General features: G+C 39.4%; 1 protein-coding gene across 5 annotated transcripts in view; it reads left to right on the top strand.

Annotated features, from left to right (window-relative positions):
• ptprub (protein tyrosine phosphatase receptor type Ub) overlaps window positions 1–15,057 on the top strand; it is a 282,304-nt gene that overhangs the window by 178,158 nt on the left and 89,089 nt on the right. For all 5 annotated transcript variants that reach the window (XM_058084355.1, XM_058084359.1, XM_058084358.1 and 2 more), the window contains exon 7: window positions 1,759–2,052. In XM_058084355.1, the coding sequence (XP_057940338.1) occupies window positions 1,759–2,052 (294 nt within the window). The remainder of the gene's footprint in view (window positions 1–1,758; window positions 2,053–15,057) is intronic.

Here is a 15,057-nt window from a genome sequence, read left to right as displayed (position 1 = left end):
CAAGATGCCTCCTACCTGGAGGCTCTTCTCTGGACATGTCCGAACCATCTCAGTCTGGCCTCTCTGACTTTATCTCCAAGGCCTCTAACATGTCCCTCAGATGTACTTGTTCCTGATCCTATCCATCCTGGTCACTCCCAATGACCAGGATGCCTCCTACCTGGAGGCTCTAAACGCAGCATCCTTCTACCAACACATTCACTATCTCTTCTCTGGACATATCCGAACCATCTCTGTCTGGCCTCTTTGACTTTATCTCCAAGGCCTCTAACATGTGATGTCCCTCTGATATACTTGTTCCTGATCCTATCCATCCTGGTCACTCCCAATGACCAGGATGCCTCCTACATGGAGGCTCTAAACGCAGCATCCTTCTACCAATATATTCACTATCTCTCCTCTAGACATGTCCGAACCATCTCAGTCTGGCCTCTTTGACTTTATCTCCAAGGCCTCTAACATGTAATGTCCCTCTGATATACTTGTTCCTGATCCTATCCATCCTGGTCAGTCCCAATGACCAGGAGGCCTCCTACCTGGAGGCTCTAAACGCAGCATCCTTCTACCAACACATTCACTATCTCTTCTCTGGACATGTCCGAACCATCTCAGTCTGGCCTCTCTTATTTTATCTCCAAGGCCTCTAACGTGTAATGTCCCTCTGATGTACTTGTTCCTGATCCTATCCATCCTGGTCACTCCCAATGTGAACCTCAGCATCCTCATCTCTTCTACATCCAGTTCTGCTTCCTGTCTTTTCCTCAGACCAAACAACATCGCTGGTGTCACCACAGTTTTATATACCCAAAATAAACCCATAATAACCACCCTTAATTAATTTTGTTTAATTCGGGATTAGGGCTCTTTGGTTTCATCTGAATCTTGGATTTTCATCTTACCATGACGTTTTGACAGAACAGTTTGGGGAAGGGATCATGTTAGGATATTGCTTTTCCACTGTGTCCGTTCCATAATTTTACGCCAAGAAAAGGAAGGTAGACATAGACTCTAAATCTGAATTAGGCACCAGGCATTAGGTACAGTGTAAATCCAGCCTAACACGCCAATTTGTTCACCTCAAACGCTCCTGCCTCTGGATGAAAATAAAATATGGTGTTTTCATTTCTGGCGTCAGTCATTGGTGACCCAAGGATGAGCCGCTGTCGTCTCAAAGGGAAGAAGCAGAGTTTACCCTTGTAGAAATCCTGTTAGGAGAAGGTCCTCACAAGACAGGGGCACCTCCGCTGGAATGACAGATTAGTCACAGCCACAGATCCAACTCTGATCTTTTCTTGTGCTTTGTCCTCATTTCTGTGCCATTCCCTTCCCTTCCTCACACCGTCGCCCATGTAATTGTTCAGCAGCTTAGATGTGCCAGTAAATGACCGTTGGGCTTGGAATTAATCCCCAGTTGGCAATCGCAACTGACAGTATGGAGAGTTTTTCTTCTTTCATCGTGAAACGGATGAGCGGCATCTAATTTTTCTGTGGCAAAGGTCATTGCTTTTGTGTTCACACCTGTTTTTTTTTTCCCTCTTTGTATTCTGCTAAATGTATGCAAGGCTGTGAATGCCTTGTTAATGGGTGTGACAAATCAGCTATTTGAACGCAGTTTGACCTGCTCGCATCCTGTAGTCTCGTGGGACCAATTTTGCACGCCGAGGACTCTGTTTTCATGCAACTGATGAGTTAAATTAACCCAACTGTACCTTGCTAAGCCTTTACCAATACGAACATCGTTTTCTATTCCCCTGACAGTACCACCATCCCCTATCGCTCCACCTCAGCTGCTACGTGCCGGCTCCACTTACCTAATCATCCAGCTCAACACCAATTCTATCCTGGGAGACGGACCCATTATTAGGAAGGAGATTGAGTACCGTGCCAGCCAGTCTCCATGGTCTGAAGTTCACGGAGTCAACATGGTCACCTACAAGCTGTGGCACCTGGATCCAGACACTGAATACCACATCAGTGTGTTGTTGACCCGCCCCGGAGAAGGAGGCACGGGCCCCCCCGGACCGCCGCTAGTGAGCAGGACCAAGTGTGCAGGTGATTTAATCTCAATCGCTTTTTTTTTTTTTTTTTTTTTTACTAATTTCAAACCACGCTGCCGTGATCGCTAAATGAAAGTTCAGGCGTGTGTAACAATGACAATCACAGTCGTTTATATACTGTAACAAAGCGCTTCACTTGAACGCCTCACTGCAGACATGAAATTGGTGTTGTTCCTGACAGCTGCTGCTGACTAGCGAGGTGCCTGACGATATGTTGTGTGCTCAAAACGAGCCACACCACCACAGGCCTTCATCCACCTTATTGACTTCTAAGCTCACTTGAACTTCTTAAATGGCAGGAATTTGGATTCTATTCGTATGCTGCATAGATAACCGCATGTATTTTGGCTTTGCTTATTCACTCAACGGACATATTGGTATTGATTATGTATTCATAACTCTGGCTTTTTTCACATAACACCAACTTGGGATAAAGACGGGCATTTATTTACTCTTAAATAGGCCATTTTCCACCCTATGCAATTATAAAAACAAATAAAACCTCAGAGGATTTTTATAATTCTCCTAATACACTAGTTTCTCGCATATTTGTGATTTAGCATTTGTGACGCTGCAATTTTGCAGATTACTGAACAAAACTAAATCTCTTTATTATTTGTGGAGAAAAATCAACATTTTATAACCACCATAATTTACCATTTCCCCCGTCCCCAGAAAATCCAATTTATGTTACACTGGCAAAGCTTGAGTTGAACCAAAAGTAGTCAGAGGCAAACTTGAACTTGTTTTGAGGCGATTTTTCATGCAGTCAATCAGCTTGATATTTACACCATTAGCTAAACATCCCAAATCAAAAGCATCAAAAGCATCTTATCAAGCCAAATGTCGACGATCTCACAGTGCAAGCCAAAATAGCACGACATGTAACACATGGTAAACACACAATGTAACTTTACCACATTTACTATGCAGGTATTAACATATATGGACAGGATGTTACCCAGCATGCCTTGCGGGTTATACATTATGGTAATGGTAAAAGCTTGTTAAATCCTACCCCTTCATCTGGTACTTTAACAATCAGTAACTGTTACATTTGTTCACTTCCTGCTTTCCTAATATTTTTTTTTATTTATTTTTGTCCCATACCGAAGTACAAGGTGATATGACCATACAATGACACAATGGGTACCGTTTATAATTTTTTTTCCATGCATATTAGTGTGCCTCATTTGTTACATATTATATATTCATTTGAACATGCATCAGATTACAATTGAATGCATCACATAATCAGTTCACAGTTCCACATGTCCAAAAGGAGTAGGAAGAAGCAAAGCTTATTAAATCCTACCCCTCCATCTGGTACTTTTACAATCAGTAACTGTTACATTTGTTCACTTCCTGCTTTTCCAATATAGTTTATTTATTTATTTATTTATTTATTTATTTATTTATTGAGGTGATATGACCATACAATGACATAATGGGTACCGTTTATAAATTATATATATAATATTTTTTTCCATGCATATTAGTGTGTAGTGTTTATCAATATATAGATAGTATTTGTGGTGCAGTTACATTGTGTGTTATTTTTGTTCCTCATCTGTTACATATTATTGTTATCTTTGGTTGCACCAGGAGTGAGTGAGACGTTCAACCTTCTGTTGAGACTTTTATGGGTGACTCAATTACTCGCTGCTAGGCTGAGACAACAAGCCCTCCTACACATCTCTGTGTATTGTCGTATTTCAAAAATAATAATAATAATAGAGATGAGTTGTCCGCTCTTTACTACACTTCCACATATTATGAACCTTTTATGGCGGATATGTAAGTCACTCTACATATAAACACAAGTTTAGCTTTGTGCCATGATTAATGCATAATATTTAATGCATCTGTGATGCATCTGCTTAAGTTGCAAAATGCAGGCAGAAGTCAGTTTCAACTGAGATAATATTTTTATCTGACAAAATTCTTTGAGTGAGTATGCCAACTCAGAAATCATAAAAGTAAAATTTCTACACAGTGCCTGCATCTTAAACTGAAGTAATACACTTTGAGATATGGGCTTATTCTCGTTGATCAAAGCCAGAATAGGAATTGTGCTCTTGCAATCTAAAATTAAAGGACTGTATCATGATCATCTGGTAAAATTCAATCAGAGAGGAAGTGAGTGACACGTTTGGATTCAGTCACTGTGACACACTTATCTCCTAAGCAGAGCTAAAACCAACATTCTCTGAACTCTGAAGCTGATAGGACAGAACAGGAGACAATTTCCTGCCAGCATGGCTTTATTGATTGGACGGTTATTTGACAACTAAGAGCTAGCGGACTACATTGGGTATAGTGAAATAAAACAACAAGAATGTGTATGTGACTCTTAGGGAGAGTCATCAATTTTAGTTATGCACTCACCTATAATAGACTACATATGTACTACTTATATGAAATATTGGTAATGGTTTTATTTAATTTGAACATGCATCAAATTACAATTGAATGCATCAAATAATCAGTTCACAGTTCCACATGTCCAAAAGGAGTAGGAAGAAGCAAAGCTTATTAAATCCTACCCCTCCATCTGGTACTTTTACAATCAGTAAACAGTGTTACATTTGTTCACTTCCTGCTTTCCTAATATAGTTTTGTTTTTGTTTTTTTATGTATTTATTTTTTGTCACATACCGAAGTACGAGGTGATATGACCATCCAATGACATAATGGGTATCAGTACAGTAGTACATAATTTCAGTGAGTTAACGTAAACAATACGTTAATTTACATGAAAATAACAATTACAAACACAGCACATTTGGAACTGAACTACTGTATGTGCATGTATGTGTGCATGCGTTAAAATTTCCCTACAATCGGTAACCTTATGCATGCTACACGACTCCACACTCTCGCACTTCCTCCTTCCTGTCATGTGTGATTATTCTATGGATGATCCTCTACAACTCTACCAAATCGGATTCGGGATCCAACACGTATAGCTGTATGTTAAAAGCAGACAAAGATAAATAGCGTTTATTATCAGCTCTTATAAAAAAAAGTTCTTCTAAGCACTTGGGAGTGTGAACAACCACAGTGGAGTGGGCGTGCCCGGAGGCGGGCCATGGGTGGAATCCATTAAAACAGACCGCTTTTGCGGGAAGCACAAAATCCAAAGAAATACAGCTGGAATAGGTGCAGATTCTGGAAGAACTAGAAAGCTTTTTGTACTGGTTATTGTGTGTAGCAACTCTATGGGAATCCACAACTCAAAATGAGCATAATAGGTCCCCTTTAAGGATGCTTTGGCCTTTGGTATAAATATAAATATAAACTCAAACACGTGGCCCGCGGGCCAAATGTGGCCAGCAGGACACTTGTTTGAAGTCCCCGCCTTGATATCAAAGTTTAATGTTAGTGCGGCCCGCGCAAGTTTGATATGGATGCTGTATGGTATCATGTACCCAGAAAAAATGATTACGTTTGATTAATGTTCATGTTAAAGGTTACATAACTGTTAAGTTATCCTCCCTATCCGTGTGGAAGTGGTAAGTTTTTGGCTATTTAAGTTGAAAGGAAATAACTTGAAGGCTACCGTTTAGGTCGCTAGCTCTCTAGTTTGCGAGTTAGCATGTGTCTCAAGACCCTGCAGTTGCGCAATATGATGTAAATAAAAAGAGTATAAATGTGACTATAGTCGTGTTTTGTCATGTCTACAGGGCTCTAATAATGCTTTGTTCATTTTAATCTGAAAAAAATAATTTGTCTACCCACCAACTATATGTGGATTCTTAAGTTTTTAATATTTGCCGTTTTATTGTTATTATTATATTTATTTATTTATTACTGATTGATTTTCTTTATTCTTGATTTGTTTATTTATTTTTCATCTTATTTTGTGTAGAAAAATAAAAAGTAAGATATTTGAGAACAGTGGAAAAGAGCTTTTCTTGTAGAAAATCGAAACCAAAGCAAAGTTTTGCTTAAATAAATGCGTTTGGTTTTTTTTGTTTGTTTGTTTTTTGGAAAACCTGATGCGGCCCAGTCTCGCCCAGACCCTAGCTCCAGTGGCCCCCAAATAAATTCAGTTTGAGACCCCTGCTGTAAAGACACTTTTTGAAAAACTATTTCAGAATCAGATTAATGTTTTATTAATTTTTTTTTGCTAATGTTATCTCAAATTAAAGTACATTACTGTTAATGTCTTCTGTTTTTCTGGATCTTAAAGTATTTTGAAATGGGGTGCATTAATATTCCATTACATACAGAATGTAGGGCTGTTTGAATTTCTATGACATATTCTCATAAATCACTACACTTTATTTTTAAAAACTACTCACGTTTCAGAAACCAATGCGTCTACCGTTTTTTGATTATTTGCTTAATGAATACTTAAACATACATGCTCTCAGTTTTATATCCATCACATCAGTTTCACATCACTCTTAGAGTACATGTATATTCAAGTATGACTTATTGTAAATTCCATTGCTTAGAATTAATGGCTTGTCAGGCTTTCTTCAACACGAACTATCAGTCGTGCACGCTGACATTTCTCCTCCCATGCCCATCTGTCAACGTAGACGTAAAAACACACAGGGAGCCGAGCAGGGGTCCCGCGGTTAACATTGTGTGCCACTGTAATGCCAATGTACACACAGAGATAAAGACAGTCAGTCAGTCAGTCAGTCAGTCAGTACAGCAGCCTGTATCTGTACGTCGCTGACACACGAAATAGAGAGCTTTGTCCCAGCCCAAAGGCAGTCGTCATGTCTTTCATGGTCATCACTCTTTTCTGTGCCCAACGGTCTTTTTCTGCCACACAACATCCCTCACAAATCTCTTCCACTGTGCTCCACTGGAGCCTCACCAGACCCCTCCAATGACATATTAAAGCCATTCTTCTGTCCCCACGGCCAAAAACAACCCTCATTCATCAGGAACCGTGGGTGAACTTGGGGGCCCACCTCTCAGCCAAATGTCTGCACATCTCCACACATAAAACACAGCAAATAACAATACGTGTAAGGAAGTTAATAACATTCATTCATTCATTTTCTATGCAGCCTATCCCAGCTGTCTTTGGGCGAGAGGCGGGGTACACCCTGGACTGGTGGCCAGCCAATCACAGGGCACATATAGACAAACAACCATTCACACTCACTTTCATACCTATGGACAATTTAGAGTCGCCAATTAACCTAGCATGTTTTTGGAATGTTGGAGGAAACCAGAGTACCCGGAGAAAACCCACGCATGCACGGGGAGAACATGCAAACTCCACACAGAGATGGCCGAGGGTGGAATTGAACCCTGGTCTCCTAGCTGTGAGGTCTGCGCGCTAACCACTCGACCGCCGTGCCGCGAAGTTAATAACAGCCCCCCAAAATAATAATAATAAAAATAGATTTTATTTGTATAGCGCTTTTCAAAATACACAAAGATGCTTTACAGAAAAAATGAACTTGAATAAAAGCAAGTAAACAGAGTAAAAGATACATTAAAATACACACACAAAACAACTAAAAACCCACAATCTGTTTTTAATGTCTAACTTTTTAAACCTGACTGATGTGCCCCCACCCCGCTTTTTCTCATGTTTTAACTGTGTATTAACCAATGAATGTTGTATTTTAATGTATTTTTTACTCTGTTTACTTGCATTTATTCAACTCCATTCTTCTGTAAAGTGGCTTTGAGTATTTTGAAAAGCGCTATACAAATAAAATGTATTATTATTATTAACATTCATTCGTTAATACACAGCTAAAACATGAGTAAAAGCGGGGCACGGCAGTCAGGTATAAAAAGTTAGACATTAAAAACAGATTTAAAGAGGTGGGTTTTGAGTTGTTTTTTTGAAGGTGGGAAGGTCACGGCAAGCACGAAAGAGTTCCAGAGGGTGGGGGCAGCGATGGAGAAGGCTCTGTTGTTAGTTTGTTGAGGGTTTTGGATGGTGTGCCGTAGAGAATATTGTTGCAGTAGTCGATTCTGGATGTGATAAATGCATGGATTAGGGATTCAGCGGCAGAGAATGTAAGTGATGGACGGAGTTGGGCTATGTTCTTAAGATGAAAGAATGCAGTCCGGGTTAACTGTTTGATGTGGGGTTCAAATGAAAGGGTGGGGTCCAGGAGGATACCAAGGTTGCGGATGAGCAGGGATGGAGTGAGGGTGACACTGTCAAATTGAAAATAGAAGTTATCGGTGGATGTTGTGATTTTTTTGGGACCAATGATGATAATATCTGTTTTGTCACTGTTAAGTTTAAGAAAATTGTGTTCCATCCAAGTTTTGATATCAGTTAAGCCAAGGGTCTCAAACTCAATTTACTTGGGGGCCACTGGAGCTCGGGTCTGGGTGAGACTGGGCCGCAAAAAAAACGCATTTATTAAAAACACAAAAATTAAAAAAACTTTGCTTTGGTTCCAATTTTCTGCAAGAAAAATATAAATAAAACATTCCACTGTTCTCAAATATCTTACTTTTTATTTGTCTACACAAAATAAGATGAAAAATAAATAAACAAATCAAGAATAAAGGAAATCAATCAATCAGTAATAAATAAATATAATAATAATAATAATAAAACAGCAAATAATAAAAACTTAAGAAACCACATATAGTTGGTGGGTAGACAAATTATTTTTTTCAGATTAAAATGAACAAAGCATTATTAGAGCCCTGTAGACATGACAAAACACGACTATAGTCACATTTATACTCTTTTTATTTACAACATATTGCGCAACTGCAGGGTCTTGAGACACATGCTAACTCGCAAACTAGAGAGCTAGCGACCTAAACGGTAGCCTTCAAGTTATTTCCTTTAAACTTAAATAGCCAAAAACTTACCACTTCCACACGGATAGGGAGGATAACTATTAACAGTTATTTAACCTTTAACATGAACATTAATCAAACGTAATCATTTTTTCTGGGTACATGATACCATACAGCATCCATATCAAACTTGTGCGGGCCGCACTAACATTAAACTTTCATATCAAGGCGGGGGCCTCAAACTAGTGTCCTGCGGGCCACATTTGGCCCGCGTGTTTGAGACCCCTGAGTTAAGCAGTTGGTGAGGGTGGAGTGGATGTTGAAGTTGATGGAGGTGGTAGAGATGTATAGTTGAATATCATCGGCTTAGCTGTGGAAACAGAGGCCATGATGACGGATGATATTGCCAAGTGGAAGAATATATATATATGTATATATGTATAAATAAATAAATATATGTATAAATAAAAATAAAAGACTAGGAAGGGGATGAATGATGGTGGAGGGAGTCTGTGTGTGATAGACTGTGTGGGTGAGTTTTTTTCTCTCCCTGTGAGATTTTAATATGCGACATGAATGTGGGAATAAAAGCTTCATCGTCACCGGTATCAATGTCAAAGTTGCTATCAAAGGGAAAGTTGTTAAAAGTTGTTTAAATTATTCATTTACATTTCAATGACTGCGGTATAATTACGGATAAGCTGCCAAACCGTCATTTTTTTCTATTCACAAAAGAATTAAAATAGACAACTAATCATACGTGTATGTTGCCAGTCAGTGTTAAGTAACAGCAATAACAAGTCAGTAGATAGTATTATATTAACATTATATATTAACATTACATTCACAGCTAACATGTTTAGTATTACTTTATTTAGTGAAACCAAACCAAAGCTCACTTTCATTTGTTGTTTATTTTATAGTACTTTTTGTCAAATATTATACCTTTAATTTATTTTTACTATATCGTCTATACTAATATTTTTTCCTTGGCTTGCATTTGCCCACTTGTTTAGCATCCAAAATACAGTCCGGTTTGGTTATCGGAGTTGTAGAGAGATACACAACGTAACAAAAACGTGCACCAAAAACATGGGCTGTATTGACACAGGGGTACAAAACCGCTGAATTTAACTGCTTAACAGGAAGACCGTCATCAATTCAGAGGTATCTGAACAGTAATACCAACATAAACCACAAAAAAAGGGTTTGATTTACATGAAAATAAAATTTTGTTTGCAAATACAACACATTTGAAACTGTGTGTGTATGTGTGCGCTAAAATTACGTAAACTTCTGCACGCTACACTCCTCCACACTCTCGCACTTCATGTTATGTGTGATTATTCCATCAATGATCCTTGCCGGGGTTTTAGCAAATACACTTCTGCCACCTTGTGGCCATTTTCATAATTAGAAATTGCTCTGTAAGTGACATTCATTAGTGCAAAAAAACGTAAAAGACGTATAAATACATTGTACAAATATAAATGTATAAATACAAGAGGACCTATCCTATTTTGCTTATGTGTTTTAAACTTAAAGTATCGAGAGATAAATATCTTAAATTAGAAATAAATATTACAAAAGTGAGTACATTTGCATTTATTGTCCTTGTACCGTATCGATTCAAATGTCAAAGGTACCCATCCCTGCTTGGAACTAATTTACTTCAAAAGTCCCCATTCTCGATTACGTCAATTGATTAGGAGGTCGTATGGGTCGATCGCATGTGTTACCGACGTCATGCTTTGTAAATGTCATATGACATCAGTCAGCTGACATTAATTCACGGTTGCTTCCCCATGGCAAAGATCAAGTCAACTCGATAAGCGGCACACTGCAATGCAAAATTCATCTTTATTATTCAGGTTACAGTACTGATACTCCTGGTAAGATACCTGTAACATTTACTTGGGTGGCTATTTGTGGAGACATTATGTAGAAAAAAATTAAATTGCATGATGGCTCTGCTCATCGTCCTGAACTCCATTATAGAAATGTGTTTTCTTGTGTTTGTTACAGAAGCAGGCACACATAGTCTTGTTTCTAAGGACCAAAATTCAATTTGTTCATTTGTTGTCCGTTCGTAACCACAAAATGTTGCAATATGGAACGCTGTAAACCTCTCCTAGACCTCCTCTCCTGTGTTATATAGATGATTTTTCGTAAGTTAACCTGTGCAACTTTTTGTGGGTTTTTCTCAATGGTATTTAACATTTGTATACAGGAAATACATGGCATGGCAAGGAAATAGCTTCGTCATAGTATTTACGTATGAGAGTAGCACAAGTGAGTTAGGTCAGTGGAAACAGATAGTGGGCTTTCAAACAAGAAAACAGCTAAAAATAAAATAAAAACATATTAGTAGTTCCGGGCTGCACTGCGGTGGAGTGGTTAGCGCGCAGACCTCACAGCTAGGAGACCAGGGTTAAATTCCACCCTCGGACATCTCTGTGTGGAGTCTGCATGTTCTCCCCGTGCATGCGTGGGTTTTCCTCCGGGTACTCCGGTTTCCTCCCACATTCCAAAAACATGCTAGGTTAATTGGCGACTCCAAATTGTCCATAGGTATGAATGTGAGTGTGAATGGTTGTTTGTCTATATGTGCCCTGTGATTGGCTGGCCACCAGTCCAGCCAGAAGACAGCTGGGATAGGCTCCAGCACCCCACACGACCCTCGTGAGGATAAGCGGTAGAAAGAAATTGTTGAATTTGGCGACATCATATTTGGTGTTTTACACCATAGTCCAACTTGTTTGGTACAGTCCGGGGTTTGGTGGAATGCGTTTACATCAAAAGGAGCAGTGTCTGTTTTAAGCGGACCAAAAAGTATCACCGCATCCTGAAAGTAACAACAAGCAAGCAACAAGCAACAACAAAATCTGAATCATGTTTGACTGCCATTGCGCTGAAACTGCTAGCCAAAAAAATTAGCACAACCTCCTCCTTTCAGAAACCTCCTCCGGTTTCCTCCCACATTCCAAAAACATGCTAGGTTAATTGGCGACTCCAAATTGTCCATAGGTATGAATGTGAGTGTGAATGGTTGTTTGTCTATACGTGCCCTGTGATTGGCTGGCCACCAATATTTACTATTATTTACTATTATATAACTATTATAATTATATGGAATGTATGGATTTACATGACCTTGACATATGATCAAGCTCTATAGTCAAGAAATTAATCTTGAATTTGGCGACATCATATTTGTTTTTTTTGTCCATTGGTGTGGTGGCCTCACTTCAAATCAAAAGGAGCAGTGTCTGTTTTAAGCTGACCAAAAAGTATCAAAGCATCCTGAAAGTAAAAAAAAAACGAGCAACAACAAAATCTGAATCATGTTTGACTGCCATTGTGCTGGAACTGCTAGCCAAAAAATTTAGCACAACCTCCTTCTTTCAGAAAAAAGGTGTTGATAATCTCAAAAAATTGAAAGGAAAAAGCATCATACATTATGGTAGTTTGATGGCATACTTTCCCAAACGGCATACCGGAATTGAGGATGCTCTACAGCCCAAAAGCACACACCTAGAAGACTAATTATAGGCAGCCATGAGTGTTGGCTGCCTTGTAGACCAAGACCATGTGCGAGGGTTTTCTAGGGCAGGTTCAGTGACCCGGCAGCAGGTGGAGGCCCATTACCGCTCAGTGGTTTTGGGACCACCTGCAGTACAAATGCTCACCTACACACTGTGATTTACTTGAGGGGGCTTCAGGCTGTGCTTGTCCACTGTGCTGATAATTAAAGAAATGGCTCATCAAACACACCTGGATGGCCGTCTGAGACAGGTGGAGGCCGTGTTCACATTCACGGAGATTAGTTTTACAGTACCCGCCCGAGGACTGCACGATTCTAAAAGCAAGTGTTATCGGTATGGTGGAGCCAGCTCGCCAACCTGATTGGAAGGGAGGGAAAGATTGTGCATGACCACGGCAGATTAGTCACGGTGGCAAAGCACGGGTATTGGAGCTGTTACACTGTGCTTTCCTCTCAAATAGGGACGCTGTCCAAATATCCCTTCTGTTCACCAGATAATTACCAGCTCACCACAACAACTCCACCGTCCATTTTCTCAGGTTTAAACTTAATCAGGCCAACAGCAAGGGGGCGACGGAATATGGGGGTCAGCGGGGGTAGTGTAGACCAGATGGTGTAGACGGTGGAACTCTGAGGAGACCGTGATTAGACTATGCAGGAAGGTCAAGAAGGTGAGTTGCACCAGGTGGGGAAGTTTTGCATTGTTGCATCGGACTTTAATGTCACTCGGTGGAGCATGACTACACGCACTGACCAGAACTGTGAATGTTAATACAACTTTGCGGAAGTGCGAAAAAAAAGCAACCGCTCAACAAGGACCAGCATGCTGAGACGGCAAACTTTTGCAAAGACTGAAAAAAAACCCAAACCCTAGTAAATGAAGCATTGAAAATGTTGAACCATTTAATTAGTAGTTACTGGTCCAGAACATAAGAGTAGGCAAAGGGGAAAAATGTATTGGAACTTCCATTCATTCATTCATTTTCATATATATAGCACATCAATGTGAAACTTTGATGTATTGTTTCTTGAATTGGCTCATCGTTGTGCATTGTTTGAGGGTCTTACTCAATCCATTCCATAGTTTGATTCCACATACTGAATTCCTATGGCTTTTTAACGTAGTCCTAGCATAGAAGTGTTTCAAATGTACTTCTTCCCTGAGATCATATTTCTCCTCTTGTAGAGAAGTATTACTCACTAAATGTACTCACTAAATGTACTGCAAAAAAGGTCAGTAAGGATAATTCATAATGCCGCCTACAGAGAACATACTAACTCCTTATTTCTAAAATCACTAATACTTAAACTTGCTGATATAGTTCATCTTCAAACAGCTAAAATAATGCATAAGGCTAAAAATAACCAATTAGCCAAAAATGTCATCCAATACTTCTCTACAAGAGACGAGAAATATGATCTCAGGGAAGAACTACATTTGAAGGCGGCATTATGAATTATCCTTACTGACCTTTTTTGCAGTACGTACATTTAGTGAGTACTGCATAAAAGGTCAGTAAGGATAATTCATAATGCCAACTACATAGATGCAGTACATTTAGTGAGTACTGCAAAAAAGGTCAGTAAGGATAATTCATAATGCCGCCTACAGAGATGCAGTACATTTAGTGAGTACCGCAAAAAAGGTCAGTAAGGATAATTCATAATGCCGCCTACAGAGATGCAGTACATGTAGTGAGTACCGCATAAAAGGTCAGTAAAGATAATTCACAATGCCGCCTACAGAGACGCAGTACATTCAGTGAGGACAGCATAAAAGGTCAGTAAGGATAATTCATAATGCCACCTTATTTCTAAAATCACTAATCACATTCAGAATACTTCTGAACTTGTAACTGCATTTTATAACATCCACGTTGCATTAAATAGTCATTGAAGTACTTCAATAATATAAAATACAATAATTAACAAAGTGATTAATTCACCAATACAAAACTCCACAACAATTTGTCATAATTACAGCAAAACCAACAGCAATACAAAAAACATAGCAAGACAACAACAAAAAAATAGTGTTGTATTGTTCAGGTGTTTATGAATGCACCTCACTCACTATGAGTGTGATTGATGGATGGCGAGGAAGTGTTGGGTTGCTGGTGTGGAGACAGACAGAGAAATGTGTGTGCGGCGTGGGAACTGCCGAGCGTGTTGAGGTTGGAAAAAGTTGAAAAAGTGCATCAGACTGTGTGACTGTCAGAATACTGCATTACTTACAAGACATTACTTGCTACGGTATCACCTTCAAGCGCTTGATGCAGGTGGCAGAGTCTGCATGAATTTACTGCCGAAATGAAGCACCGATGACTACTTAGCTTTTTGGTCTTACTACTGTTTACGTTCGCAACCAAAAGAATGCGTTCATTGAACAGAACGTGAATGTGAATTTGTTCAGATTGTGTGAGCATCAGTACACATGAAGTACTCGACTTGCTTCACAATAGCGTAACAATACAGCAATTCATATTATGTTCATTTGTGGGGCTTTGTATTGAGTTGTGGACTCCTGTAGGGCAGCTCTACGCACCATAACCCGCACACAAAGCTTTCTAGATCTTCCAGATTCTGCACCTCTTTCTGCAGTATTTCAATTGACCTTCCTGCTTCCAACCTAAATGGTCTTTTTTTTAATTCACTCCATGCTCGGCCTTCCTGTAGGTACGTGATTGGTCACACTCCTGAGGACTT

The sequence above is a fragment of the Doryrhamphus excisus genome, chromosome 10, assembly GCF_030265055.1.
Source record: "Doryrhamphus excisus isolate RoL2022-K1 chromosome 10, RoL_Dexc_1.0, whole genome shotgun sequence".
Classification (NCBI taxonomy): domain Eukaryota; kingdom Metazoa; phylum Chordata; class Actinopteri; order Syngnathiformes; family Syngnathidae; genus Doryrhamphus; species Doryrhamphus excisus.
This window is presented reverse-complemented; position numbering and strand designations above follow the sequence as displayed.